The sequence below is a fragment of the Oncorhynchus gorbuscha genome, linkage group LG21 (assembly GCF_021184085.1).
Source record: "Oncorhynchus gorbuscha isolate QuinsamMale2020 ecotype Even-year linkage group LG21, OgorEven_v1.0, whole genome shotgun sequence".
Classification (NCBI taxonomy): Eukaryota; Metazoa; Chordata; class Actinopteri; order Salmoniformes; family Salmonidae; genus Oncorhynchus; species Oncorhynchus gorbuscha.
Genome location: NC_060193.1, coordinates 40,057,985 through 40,072,642, shown reverse-complemented (window position 1 = coordinate 40,072,642; position 14,658 = coordinate 40,057,985). Strand labels below are relative to the sequence as shown.

The 14,658-nt window shown below is 41.8% G+C and overlaps 1 protein-coding gene across 1 annotated transcript in view; it reads left to right on the top strand.

Moving 5' to 3' along the window:
- LOC124008020 (zinc finger protein 804A-like) overlaps positions 1 to 14,398 on the top strand; it is a 95,359-nt gene extending 80,961 nt beyond the window's left edge. Inside the window, exons 2-4 of the mRNA XM_046318932.1 lie at positions 1,832 to 1,975; positions 10,863 to 10,993; positions 11,671 to 14,398. Coding sequence (XP_046174888.1) covers positions 1,832 to 1,975; positions 10,863 to 10,993; positions 11,671 to 14,398 — 3,003 coding nt within the window. The remainder of the gene's footprint in view (positions 1 to 1,831; positions 1,976 to 10,862; positions 10,994 to 11,670) is intronic.
- Positions 14,399 to 14,658: the final 260 nt, after the last annotated feature.

The window sequence follows — 14,658 nt, the reverse complement described above, 5'->3', positions numbered from 1 at the left end:
CCATTTTCCTCCAGGTAACTATTGTATAAATGTATATATTTCCATAATTATCTCATAATGTAGGTAACCTACATGTATCTGCGAGCTGTTGGCTAGAGCGCATGTGCCAAGACCAGAGTGTGCACATTTGCTATATAACGCAACAGTTTTTGTGACCAAACCATCAGCAGAGTTGAATGCGATGGAAACCCATTTAACCAGAAGGGGACTGGGGACTAGGGCCCCCCCCCCCCACGTTCAGCTGGAAGGTGGCGCATGGAACGCAAAAATATTCCTAAAAATATTTAACCTCCACACATTAACAAGTCCAATGGCTCAAATGAAAGATAAACACCTTGTTTATCTACCCAGCAAGTCAGATTTCTAAAATGTTTTACGGCGAAAACATAGCACATATTTATGTCAAACCACCACCGAAGACACAGCTAATTTGCATAGCCAAGTTGAAAAAAATATGCAAATAAAAAAAGCAGGATTAAAAGAAAAATAATGCACTAACCTTTTGAAATCTTCATCTGATGACAGTAATATAACATGTTACACAGTACATTTATGTTTTTTTCAATAATATGCTATATATATCCATAAATCTCTGTTTACAATGATGCATCGTTCAAAAAATGCTACTCAAATGTCCTGAGAAATGACGATAGCTCCGGCAGATAACGTCAGCTAACAAGGAATATACATCATAAACTTTGACTAAATATGCATGTTCTACATATATATAGTTAGATACACTTCTTCTGAATGCAATCGCTGTGTTACATTTATTTTTAACGTTACAGGTTTCGTTCACTAGGCTATACTATGAGTCGGCGCTCAAAAAGTAGCATTATGGCTCCTCTATCTTGGAGTCCACAAAAACCCAAATTTACCACATAAATATTCCCTTACCTTTGCTGTTCTTCCATCAGAAGACCTGGAAGGAATTATACTTACCAAAAACAGCGTTTAGTTTTGCAGTCTGTGTCTTTCGGTTCTCAAACACGACACATTTCGGTTGAAATGTAGCCAAAAGTCAAGTGGATGCGCACCAAAACGTCAAACTTACATATTATATGTCGACTAAACTTATCAAACTAAGTTCATAATTAAGCTTTAACATGTTATAAAGGTGTACAGCAATCGTGAGGACGAACAGAAACGCATGCATTGTATAATCGATCTTGGAAAAAAGACAGGACCGGAGCAGAGCGCGCATAAAAGTGACCTGTTTTTTCTCGTGACCGAAAGGTTTCGGCCCGCCAAAACTCTCGTGAGCGCACGATTCTCACAATGAGAATCCCCATTGAAAGCTGAGATCGCGCTGAAGACAGAGAGACTGTTCCCAGACCTGTAAGTGCTTGGGAAGGGTGGGGGCGATGACGTCAAAGTTGGGCCAACTTTTCTGATGACAAGAGAGAGTTTGGGAGAATGACTGCCCTCAGAGTTCTGCTTTACATACAGACATAATTTAAACGGTTTTAGAAGCTTTAGAGTGTTTTCTATACAATAATATTTTGTTATTTGCATATATTAGCAACTTTTGACAAAAAAAATATATGTTTACTATGGGCACGCAATTACTCCAGCGGGGGCAGTAGACAGCCCTATCTTAACTTGTATTTTTCATTTGTCACATTGGAATTTAACCACAAACATTATTGTCATGTGCACTACGTGATCACGTACAGACTTTTTTCCCCCAATAAGTCTGTTTGATGGAAACACATCGCTGGTGGAAAAAGGTGCATATTAGTTCACGCACATTTTTGAATATTCACTTGAAATTAGATGGCTAGTGATATATTATTGAGTTTAGCATTTTTTCTAAATTTTCCCTGACCAGGATTACTCACAGAAGGAGAGGACTATGGCCGAGGCACTTGAGGACCTGAAGGCTAACTTCTACTGTGAGCTGTGTGACAAGCAGTACTACAAGCATCAGGAGTTTGACAACCACATCAACTCTTACGACCATGCTCACAAACAGGTATGGTGCACCTAATACCTCCTACCATGCAATTCATTCAGACGAGTTACATTTACGAGTTACGTTCAACGTTGAAAAAAATATATAATCTACGAATGACAAAGAAAACATCAACATCTCAAAAAAAAAGGGCATATTTGATTTCAAAGTACATATCAGATGAATATGAGGGGATAAAAAGGTGATTGTTCTTCCAAATACTACAGTATTTGCATGACTTGCTTAACCTGAGAAAAATATTTGACCTGTGCCCTGAATGAGCATTTTCCCCATTTACTACAGTGTACACATTTATATCCCCCATTGCCCACAGCAGCTTTTCTCATACCCTGTCCTGGGGACCCCAAGGGGTGCATGTTTTGGTTTTTGCCCTAGCACTACACAGCTGATTCAAATAATGAACTCATCATCAAGCTTTGATTATTTTAATCAGCAGTGTAGTGCTAGGGCAAAAAAACTAAATGTGCATCCCTTGGGGTCCCCAGGACTGAGTTTGGGAAACACTGAACTACAGTGAACACATTATTCCACTAAAGGGGATTCTTGTTCATGCCTTCAACAAAGTTTGTGGTCCTTTGAAGCTCAGTTGGTAGAGTATGGCACTTGAAATGCCAGGGAAGTGGGTTTGAATCCCTGTGGGATGCAGAAACTGACATCTGTGCAACAATGTCTCTGGAAAACGTCCACATTATTTCAAGGATTAGCCGCTTCGATAACCGAGACAGCAGACCAGCTCGGCGGAAGAGAGACAAGCTAGCTGCAATCAGGTCAGTATTTCTGAGGGACAAGTGGGTGGACCGCCTTCCACGGTTTTACAACCCTGGGCCAACGTTACTGCTGATGAGCAGTTTATGCCATTTTGTGGCCGCTGCCCCTTCAGGTAGGACATACCGTCGAAACCTGCAAAATATGGAATCAAGCCCACAAAATATGGAAACAAGATCTGGGATGCCTGTGATGATGCTTCATCATATGCGTGGAACTTGCAAGTGTACAGTTGAAGTCGGAAGTTTACATACACTTAGGTTGGAGTCATTAAAACTCGTTTTTCAACCACCGTTTTGGCAAGTCAGTTAGGACAACAATTTGCAACAATTGTTTCCAGACAGATTATTTCACTTGTATCACAATTCCAGTGGGTCAGAAGTTAACATACACTAAGTTGACTGTGAATTTAAAAAGCTTGGAAAATTCCAGAAAATTATGTCATAGCTTTAGAAGCTGGATGTATTCAAGGCCTACCTTCGAACTCAGTGCCTCTGCTTGACATCTTGGGAAATCAAAATAAATCAGCCAAGACCTCAGAAAAACATTGTAGACCTCCACAAGTCTGGTTCATTCTTGGGAGCAATTTACAAACACCTAAAGGTACCACGTTCATCGGCACAAACAATAGTACGCAAGTATAAACACCATGGGACCACGCAGCCGTCATACCGCTCAGGAAGGAGACGTCTTCTGTCTCCTAGAGATGAATGTACTTTTGGTGCGAAAAGTGCAAATCAGTCCCAGAACAACAGCAAAGGACCTTGTGAAGATGTTGGAGGAAACAGGTCCAAAAGTATCTATATCCACAGTAAAACGAGTCCTATATCGACATAACCTGAAAGGCCACTCAGCAAGGAAGAAGCCACTGCTCCAAAACCGCCATGAAAAAGCCAGACTACGGTTTGCAACTGCACATGGGGACAAAGATCGTACTTTTCATACAAAAGTACAAAAGTAATGACCATTGTTATGTTTGGAGGAAAAAGGGGGAGGCTTGCAAGCTGAAGAACATCATCCCAACCGTGAAGCACGGGGATGGCAGCATCATGTTGTGGGGGTGCTTTGCTGCAGGAGAGACTGGTGCACTTCACAAAATAGATGGCACCATGAGGTAGGAAAATTATGTGGATATATTGAAGAAACATCTCAAGACATCCTTAATGAAGCTAAAGCTTGGTCACAAACTGGTCTTCCAAATGAACATTGACCCAAAGCATACTGCCAAAGGTGTGGCAAAATGGCTCAAGGACAACAAAGTCAAGGTATTGACTCACAAAGCCCTGACCTCAATCCTAGAGAAGATTTGTGGGCAGAACTGAAAAAGTGTGTGTGAGCAAGGAGACCTACAAACCTGTCTCAGTTACACCAGCTCTGTCAGCAGGAATGGGTCAAAATTCACCCAAATTATTGTGGGAAGCTTGTGGAAGGCTACCCGAAACGTTTAATTCAGCCACCGTTTCACATTTCAAAAAGGCTTTACATGACAATCACATTTCAACCCACCAGGCACGACACAAAACTCAGAAATAATTATATAATTCATGCCATACATTTGAAGATCTTATTCTGTTGGCACTCCAATATGTTCCATAAACATCATAAATGGTCCTTTTGTTCGATAAATTCCATCGTTATATCTCCAAAATGTCAATTTATTTGGCGCGTTTGATTCAGAAAAACACCGGTTCCAACTCGCGCAACATGACTACAAAATATCTAATAAGTTACCTGTAATCTTTGTCCAAACATTTCAAACAACTTTCCTAATCCAACTTTAGGTATTTTTTAAAGTATATAATCAATCAAATTTAAGACTGGATAAACTGCGTTCAATAACATATAAAAACAAAGTGGAGCGAGCTTTCAGGTCGTGCGCCCCAACCACAACAGTACACTTTGCTATCCAACCAGATAGGAAATGGCTACTTCTTAATTTGTCAAAGGAAAAACATCAACCAATTTCTACAGACTGACATCTAGTGGAAGCAATAGGAACTGCAAGCAGGTGCCTTCGAAATCTAGATTCATATAGAAAACAATTGAAAACACTGTCACCTCATCAACAACAAAAATCCTGGATGGTTTGTCCTCTGGGTTTCGTCTGCTAAATAAGTTCTGTTATACTCACAGACGTAATTTTAACAGTTTTAGAAACTTTAGAATGTTTTCTATCCAAATCTACATATGCATATCCTAGCTTCTGGGCCTGAGAAGCAGGCAGTTTACTTTGGGCACGCTTTTCATCCGGACGTGAAATTACCGCCCCCTAGCCCAAAGAGGTTAACAAAAAGTTAAGCTGTATTTTGGTGTATTGCACTTGTGATTGTATGAAAGTTAAATATTTCAAATAATTTTTTATTATTAGATTTCGCACTCTGGCCAAACATTCCGCTAGCAGAACCCCTAGCCGTAAAAGGTTAAATAATTTAAAGGCAATGCTACCAAATACTAATTGAGTGTATGTACACATCTGACCCACAGGGAATGTGATGAATGAAATAAAAGCTGAAATAAATCATTCTCTCTACTATTATTCTGACATGTCACATTCTTAAAATAAAGTGTTGATACTAACTGACCTAACACAGGGAATTCTTACTAGGATTAAATGTCAGGAATTGTGAAAAACCGAGTTTAAATGTATTTGGCTAAGGTGTATGTAAACTTCTGACTTCAACTGTATATGGGGAAGCCAGATGGAGGAGCCCCTGAGAAGAGCCAAGGGATGAATGTTGTCCTTGGATGTGACACACGTGGCCACAACATCATATGCAATAACTTTTTAACTTTGCACAAGCTGGGCCAGGAGTTCCTCAAGAGGAAGCTGACAATGGTAGGAAGAGTACGAAAAAACAAGCCAGAACTCATACCTCAGCTGTTGAATACAGCTATCAATTCCTGTAAGTTTGTGTTCATGGCCGACACGTCCCTAGACATAAATATGGAACTCATGAGTACACTGCATAGGGATGGGAGAGTATGTGTCCAGGGACATTAAAAAAACAGAAATCATAATGGATTACAATGCCATAAAAGGAGGGATGGACATTTTAGACAAGCTGGTGACTAGTTACAGCTGCAAAATAAGAACTCCAAGCTGGCCACTTGTGATATTCATCTTGGACATCTCAGCATACAGCACGTTTGTCCTCTGGATGGCATTGAATCCAGATTGGAACAGAGGGAAGCTCCAGAGGAGACATTGGTAAGACTACAAATCCAGAGGAGGCAACATATCCCAAGGACCCCAGCTTCTGCAGCCATCGTGAGGAGGATGCTGGTTCCCCGTCCACCTGACCCACAGAACCAACAACTCTAGTACCGGAAGTAAGTGTGGATGATGTTGTTGCATGTGTGTGTGTATCTGTCTCTCCAACCTTGGCCTGCTGTAACTATATATGTGAGTGAGATGTTAGTAAAATTCCTGAACTAAGTGTTTTCATCATTCTACATTGCAGCCGGTAGCAACAACAAGAAGAAGCGCTGTGATATGTGTTTACCCAAGAAGGACAGGAAGACACAGTAAACATGCATCAAGTGCAAGAAATCCATTTGCAACACACAGACAGTAAAACTCTGTCCCTCATGTGGTGTGTAGACCGGCCTTAATTTGTGTTCAATGGGGTTCATTTATCATTTCCGTAAAATACTGTATGTAAAATGTGTCCTTCCAATTTGTTCAGGTCAAAGCAATAAACATCAATAGTGATGAAAACCTTGTTTCATTTATATTTGTTCAAGATAAACATGATTTATTCCACCCATGTCTTGATTTTGTTTGCAAAAATATTTTTATTTTTTTACAAATAGCTTTATTGATAAATGTGATCTGGCAGAGGTAAATAGCAAATATAAAAGAAGGATTTTTAAGTCTTGAGACATGGACTGTGTATGTATGCCATTTGAAGGGTGAATAGGCAAGACATACGATTTAAGTGCCTTTCAATGGGCTTTGGTAGTAGGTGCCAGGCTGCTGGGTTTTTCACACTCAACAGTTTCCTGTGTGTATCAAGAATGGTCCACCACCCAAAGGACATCCAGCCAACTTGACACAACTGTGGAAGAATTGGCGTCAACATGAGCCAGCATCCCTGTGGAACGCTTTCGACACCTTGTTAGAATCCATTCCATGACAAATTGAGTCTGTTCTCAGAGCAAAATAGGGTGCAACTCAATATTAGGAAGGTTTTCCTAATGTTTTGTACACTCTGTGTATATTAAGGTTTTTGAGGTTTGATCAAATGTGACCAGATATCTCTATTGAATGTCAAATTTAAGTGGTTCCCTTAATTTTTTATTTGATAAAAGTACAGACTCCGAGCTTCAAAATGGTAAATACACTGTAGTTGGAGGAAACATGGGAAAGTTATGCTGCTTTGAAAACTTGATATCCCACTTAGGAGACAAGCAGAAAATACCCATGAAAGATTTTGATGAGGTTTTCACACTTGCTAAATAGAATTTCTTTGTTTACTCCCATTCAGCATTGTTCACAACATCTTAATCATTAGTCCCATCCATCTCTTTAAGAATTTACATGCAGATGCATGACCAACAGTCACCATAGTCAACCTCCATGATCTCAGCCAGTCTTTGTTAGCCAAGAAGTATCCTGTCTTTCTCCATATAAAGCTCAGCGCTTCTCCTTGGCTAAACTAGGCTCATAATCATATTTACGGATCACAGACAGGTTTGTAATTAAGGCCTAGAAAGTTCATACGCAATAAGGCATTTCTGGATTATTTTTTTCTCTTTCTTTCTTTCTTTCTTTCTTTCTTTCTTTCTTTCTTTCTTTCATTACTGTGAGGTAGGAACTATTGTCAAACATCCCCAATTCTGTAACGAGTCACAAATGTAATTAATATTTGTTTAAAGATCACCTGCTAACCTAAGCTGAACTGTATCTGCATTATTAATTTAGTATTAACATCCATTCTCACTTAACAAGCACAGGTCAATGAATAAACCAGTTTTCAGACATATACATAACACTGACAGAGCTAATTCCTCTAGCTGGCTGTGTTATCCTGCACACAAGGAGTAGGGTGAAGTTTCCCTTTGATCTTGGGTCAGAATTGCATTGTCAGTATTGCAAGGTTAATATTGGGGGAGGGGAAGCTGATCCTAGACCTGTGCCTAGTGTAAAACTACTTCCCGGAGCAGCCTACAACAGCATAGTTGGAACAGTCTAAATATCAGTTCCACTTTGACAGCTAAAAAGCAGATTCATGAGAACCAAAAAGACAGTGGCCTGGTTTAGATCTACATGTGATTTAGCAAACTCCTGTGACCAGGGCAGTTGTAGCTAAAGCGTCACACAGATCTGGTCTAGGCTAGCAGGTGAGTGTTTAAAGGTGTCAAAAATTAGAGTACTTCTGTGATGGTTCTCTCAACAGTGTCCGTTAACAAAAAAAAACGTTATTCTGCAAAACAATAACATGACAATGTCACATGCATTTCATTGTGCATTGTGTATTTCCGTGTAAGTGATAATGCCCAATAAGCTGGTGTTTGGAGGATATATTTGTTATGCGGGTGAATGAGGACCCAAAAGCGACTTAACAGAAACAGAGTCTTTATTCCAGTCTTTAACAAAAACTATAATCCTGGAATATCTCAGGTAAAGTCAAAACAGGAAAACTGAAATCCTCTAGTCAGTAGAGGGGAACCACTGGAGATGCGACCACAGACTGCAGGTCGCTTCGGGAAGGCGCAGGCCGTAGCTGATATAGATACCTGCTCACACGCAGCATCTGAAGAAGGCAAAAACACGACAGGGCGGAACAAGGACACAGAACAGCAAACATCAAACAAGGATCCGACAAGGACAGAAGCGGAAACAGAGGGAGAAATAGGGACTCTAATCAGAGGGCAAAATAGGGGACAGGTGTGAAAGAGTAAATGAGGTAGTTAGGAGAATGAGGAACAGCTGGGAGCAGGAACGGAACGATAGAGAGAGAGAGCGAGAGAGAGGGAGGGGGATAGAAAGAGGGAAAGAACCTAATAAGACCAGCAGGGGGAAACGAATAGAAGAGGGAGCACCGGGACAAGACATGACAATCTATGACAAAACATGACAATATTGGCATGGGTGGTGTTAACTGTGCCAATATATCCTCCAAACACCAGCTTTGAGGGCGTTATCATTCTTATCCCTTTATTACTAGCTAGCCAACTACGGCTAATTTACAGTCAGTCAAAGTGCAGCCAGATTAATAGCAAAGTAGCTGCATTTGTTTAAGCTGTTTTCTAGTGACATTTATTTGGATATATCCATACTAATGAGCTAATGAGTTGCAATTTCGCCTGGCATAGAAAATGTGCTTTCTCGTAGGGACACGGTTGTAGCCAACAACACAGCTAATACAATCACTTCAAACTGAATCTGGAAAAATGCAAACTAACTGACATTTTTTCAATTGACAATTCTTTGTATATATCCATAAAAATGATGCTAGCAGATTCATGATTTCGACTGGGTGGGAAATGTTGCCTGTCTGTTCTGATGCGTTCATTATTATGGGACAGCTGGAGATCGAATTTGAATATTGAAATAACATTGCAAAAGTCGGAGAGACAGAGAGCAAGGTTTTTTCAAATCTCGGCTGTTGAAAACGAAATGTTAGTTCAAAAGGAATGTGAGATAATGTCTAGATGCTTTTTATAGTGGAGATCAAGTGTATAAAGTGCCTGGCTATGCTGGATTGGATTGCACAGTCAGATGGAATAGAGTAAATAGGCATTTTAAAAGATTAAGCCGGTGGTGACTTGTGGAATAGACACAGGATGTAATGCGATTTTAACCAATCAGCATTCAGGATTAGACCCACCTGTTGTATAATATATGAATAAGTAATGTAAAGACTATGACATTTGGCTGAACAAAAGATTGTGTCTGCATATACAGTCATTTATCTACATTACATTCTACCTTCGAGGGCAACATTTGCATCAATAGTCACTCGTACCTACACCTCACTTGTAGAATGAAAAGGCTAAACATTTTGGAGAGCCTGCAAGAAGTAGAAGCTCAATAACATGTGTCTATTGGACAGGCACATCCTATACTGTAAGCCCTGCACATTAACAATTGCCTGGCCCCTCTGCTCGATAATCCTGAGAGAAGAGGCTGCTTAACATGACAAAATTATCTCGGATGCATACAAATAATCTTCTGGCTTTGTGACCCAGCCACTCTAAATGCAACCACCAGAGTACTTCAAAGAGGTAAGGTCACATAGCCTTGCTGAGTTGTGTGTAATACAAAAGAGCCTGTGTAGAATACATAAGGTGGAGCCATTCGTGGGTTTGGGTAATTATAGAGCCCTATAGATGATCTATTCTATTAGGTGAAAAATAAAGATATATTATGGAAAATGTAGGGTTAGTTCACTCAGGGGTAACAACAGTTGTACACACAATAGTTGTGGCGAGTAACGCTAAACACTTATTTAACGAACACTAGGTGCATAAACGCTAATTGCAAAATGTGCATAATCTGCATTTGTGTTTATGGTCCACCACATCCTTGGTTGTCACACAACAGTTGTGGGAAAAATGCATTGTATAACTTCTGTTCCACGGAGTGTGAACTCAGTCCTAGGGTATGAGTCTATAATTAAACATGTTGTAAATTGTGAAGCAATGTGATCAATAAACCTCACTTTCCCAATCACTGCAATATTGTCTTGTTTTGATATGTGCTTCGTTGAACTAAAAACAGTTGTAAGGTTAACTGTAAGGATATGGTAACCAATTAGCGAACGTCAGGATTGCTGATTTAGAATAAGTTGGACAAGGTTAGCCAACGTGAATGAATGAGATGTGAGTTTGTTGTGGCATAAAATGTGTACATATAATATTCTTACAACACGTGCCTCCAGAGATGTACAGCACTGTGGGTGGCTGTACAGTTAGTTTAAAACCTTCTCCATAGAGAAATGATCTCTCCATTGGGATCCAATGCCTTATATTGGAGAGGACCATCTAAGGAAATAAAAAATGATCTGAAAGAGTAATATCACTTAATTCAATTAGTTTGGCCGGAAAAGTAAGCTACTCCAATGGCTGACTCTGTACAGTAGATAATGAGTCTGGTGATATTTCTTCTCTCTGCCAGAGACTGAAAGAGCTGAAGCAGCGGGAGTTTGCCCGGAACGTGTCCTCCAAATCCAAGAAGGATGGCAGAAAGCAAGAGAGAGCACTAAGACGTTTACATGAGCTGGCCGAACAGCGGCTGGAGGGCCAACGGTGGGTGGAACAGCCAATGGACTCGTATGTGTCCCTATATGACAGAATTGCAACAGGCTGTAAATTAGTTTTAGAACGAGTTGGGATTGTAATTTACGTAAGTTAAAATACCTATCAAAATAAATGTTAGATGTATTTATTTTGGGGGGATGAATAAGACGATGAGCACGGTTACATGCACACAATGTGATAGTAGTGTGGATAGTCTAGTTAATATAATAGTTCATTTAGGACATGTCCTACTTTGCAAGAAGAACAATTTCCCTAACAATTATGTTTACATGGACACATCTCAAATCTGGCTGCTTGATGGGACTTTTGATAAATGCAGAAAATCGGCAATAAAAATAAATGTTCTACCACAGTGACCATGTTATTGTGTTATAATAACAATAACACTATTTGATTCTGAGTTCAGACATATACAGTTTGTATGAAAACCAGGTGTTTTAAATCGGTGTATGTTTACTTTGATTATGACCTTACGCCGATTACGATAAGCAGAGTAAGGTGTTTGCATGACTAATGCCATACTCTGCCTTCTGCCATAATCAGTTTAATATATAATTATTATTGTGCATGTAAACATACTCATTGTCACCAGTTGTTTTTTGGTGTTGATTTTTGGATGTTGGCTGCTATCATACTGATTCTAGTGTCAACTCCTTTCTGTGCAGCGTACCTGGTAGTGGACCCATGTTCCGATCTACCACTGTGGCCGTGGAGGGAGGCTACAGGGGAGCCCGTGGTGACAGAGCCAGCAGCCGGGCACAGAACAGCACCCAGGAACACACAATGTGTCCAAACGTCACCTTAGACACACTTGCAGATAACACCAGCACCATTCAGGCCCAGGAAACTCCCAGCACTGTGGCCGGAAAGTGTGGCCAAAAAATCTCTTTCTCCTTCCCTAAAAAGGCCTCTCTGAAGCTGGAGTCTTCGGCGGCGGTGTTCTGCCAGGCCGGGGAGGACGGGTCAAGCAGGCATGCATGTAGACAGAGGCTCAGTGTGCAGCTCAACTCCCCACGGCCTCCCACTGGCCTAGACTCCCCCAGCCCCCCTGCCAGCGAGAAGGCTCTGCATAACAAGGGGAAGATTCACATTGCAGGCTCACAGGTTCAGGGGTTAACCAATGCACCACCGGGGTCAGACAGCTCGATGCCCCCAGCTGATTTGTGCACTATCCTCGTTTATTCTGAGGATGTGGCTTTTCCCTGCACAGTCCAATCTTCCATGTTTCTCTCCCATTCAAACACATTAGATGACTGTGAACAGGACATGTTGCAGGGAAGTCTAAAAAGCAACTTGGCTGAACAAAAACAGGAAACTGAGTTGGAACAAGGACAGAGGACAGAGCCTGACAAAATCATGTTAGCAGATAATGTCTCCCATAAGGGAGGACACCCATTGTCGAGCTGCGCTAATCATTCGAATGAAGCAATTTACACTCAACCCCAAGACAAAGATCTAAGTGTGTCAGAGGATGAGAAATGGACAGTTGCAAGGCCATGTAAACCTTTCTACTCTATCCTCAGTAGAAATGGGAAAACGGTGCTCCAGTGGCCCTCTGAGATGTTGACATTCACCAGGACAAGTCCATCTATTTCCTTCAGCTGCAACCCACTCCATTTTGACTTCAGAGCCTCCACTAAAGATGCTGGCTGCAGAGTGGTGGAAAGAGATGTCGAGAAATCAGCTGAATTAGCTAAGAAGTCCTACAGCGATGAAGCAACCCTGGAAACACGTGAGCTGTTTAAGAGCTTGCCAAGCCCAGAGCGCATCCTTGTTCAGGAGGATTGCGAGAGGCCTAAAAGTCATGGTTGCGAGGAGCCAAGCAACACACTCATCAGAAAGTATGAGCAGTGTTGCAATTATTCAGCACAGTTGGCAACCACAAGCTTGACACATACAGCTATGGCTGTGGACACACGCAGGTGTTGTAGCACAAGCCAGAGGAGGAGAAGGCGGCAGGGGCACAGACGGATGACTCACCAGGGGGGTGACAAATATGAAGGGGCAACAGAAAGATTTGGTAATTGCCTGACACTTCCCAATCATTGTGAAAGACTTGATGACCAAATAAGTGATAGCAGTGCAAAACAATTTCAGCCAGACGAGCCCAAGCAATCACCCTCAATTGAGGGCAACGAGGGGAGAATTGAAGCTTACAGAGACACAGCAGGTGTTGTGAGGCAGGCATTGGCAGAGTGTGTGAATGGCACAGCAGCTAGTCTGGCCCACTCTGATGAGGCTCTCCAGGGTCCTGGACAGATCAACGAGGGCAATATGCGCAATCAGCAGTCCAAACACATAAATGCCATAGAACACACATCTCTCAACTGTGGATCTCTCCAGACCAACCCGGTCATCACAAGTGCAGACCAGACGAATAAAATATGTCCCACACTCTTAAAACACCAGCCACTCCCTGAATCACTGTTACAGGAAGGTGGAAGATGTCGAAAAAGGACTATGGATGACCAAACTGTCGGTAGTACTTGTGTGAACTCTTTGCATAAACCAAACAAGAGGCGAAGAAGGAGGAGAAGGGCATGTGGAGCTCATCAGAGTTCAGTGGCTGACGTGAGCTGTGGAGAGAGATATGAGCAGAGTCGAGGAGCAAATGGCCTTAGCCCATGCACTGGCTCTGACTCCCCTGGACCTGAGGATAAATTGAACCCTGATGCACTTGAGAAGAGTATTGACAGTGTAAATGTCAGATCCAGCTGCAAAGGCCAGATCAATGGGTCAGATCTCAAGAGGTATATTTTTGATTCCGGAGCTAAGGGCTCAGATGTTATTGTTGCACATAAGTCTGTGCTGAGCCCAGATCAGCCCAACGTTCACAGTAAGAGTGATGGCTTTCTACCAATAGGCAATGGGAAAATGTCAGAGACCTTGAATGCTAGCTACACAAAATTAGAGCAGCAATCATTTAACTCAAAGGACTGTTACAGGTCCACACTGGACAGACTGGAGAAGCATTGCCTCCAACATATCCAAGCCCACAGGAAGGCTATGGACTATCAAACGTTCCCTGACAAACTGAAACCAGTTTTAGCCAGCCCTCACATCCCTGTGTCCTCCCCCATAGTACTACACCCTGTACAACTTCCTCTACCATTATCTACCTCCATCACCATCCACCAGACTTTCCTGCAGCACCATGCTGACTTCCTCCAGCCACAGCCCCTACTCATGTCACCTATCCTCCCCTTCACTCACCTGCCACTGAGGGCAGAGGTTTGCCCACACAGTCGCTCTCCCTTTATTTACCAAGACCCAATTTCGGTCATGGCACGACCGAGCCTGCACCCCATGTCCTTTCACCCCCTGCCTCGCACTATGTTTCCTCATATATTCCCACATCACCACACTGTCATCCCCCTACAACCTCTGTTTTAAAACTCCATTGTCCCCTATAGAATTATAATTACTAGTGTAGCCTTCTTTGCTTTGTAAAGTCTGGTTTTGACGACATAGTATATACACTATATGTACACAAGTATATGGACACCCCTTCAATATGTGGATTCGGCTATTTCAGCCACACCTGCTGCTGACAGGTGTATAAAAATAAGCACACAGCCATGCAATCTCCATAGACAAACATTGGCAGTAGAATGGCCTTACTGAAGAGCTCAGTGACTTTCAATGTGGCATGG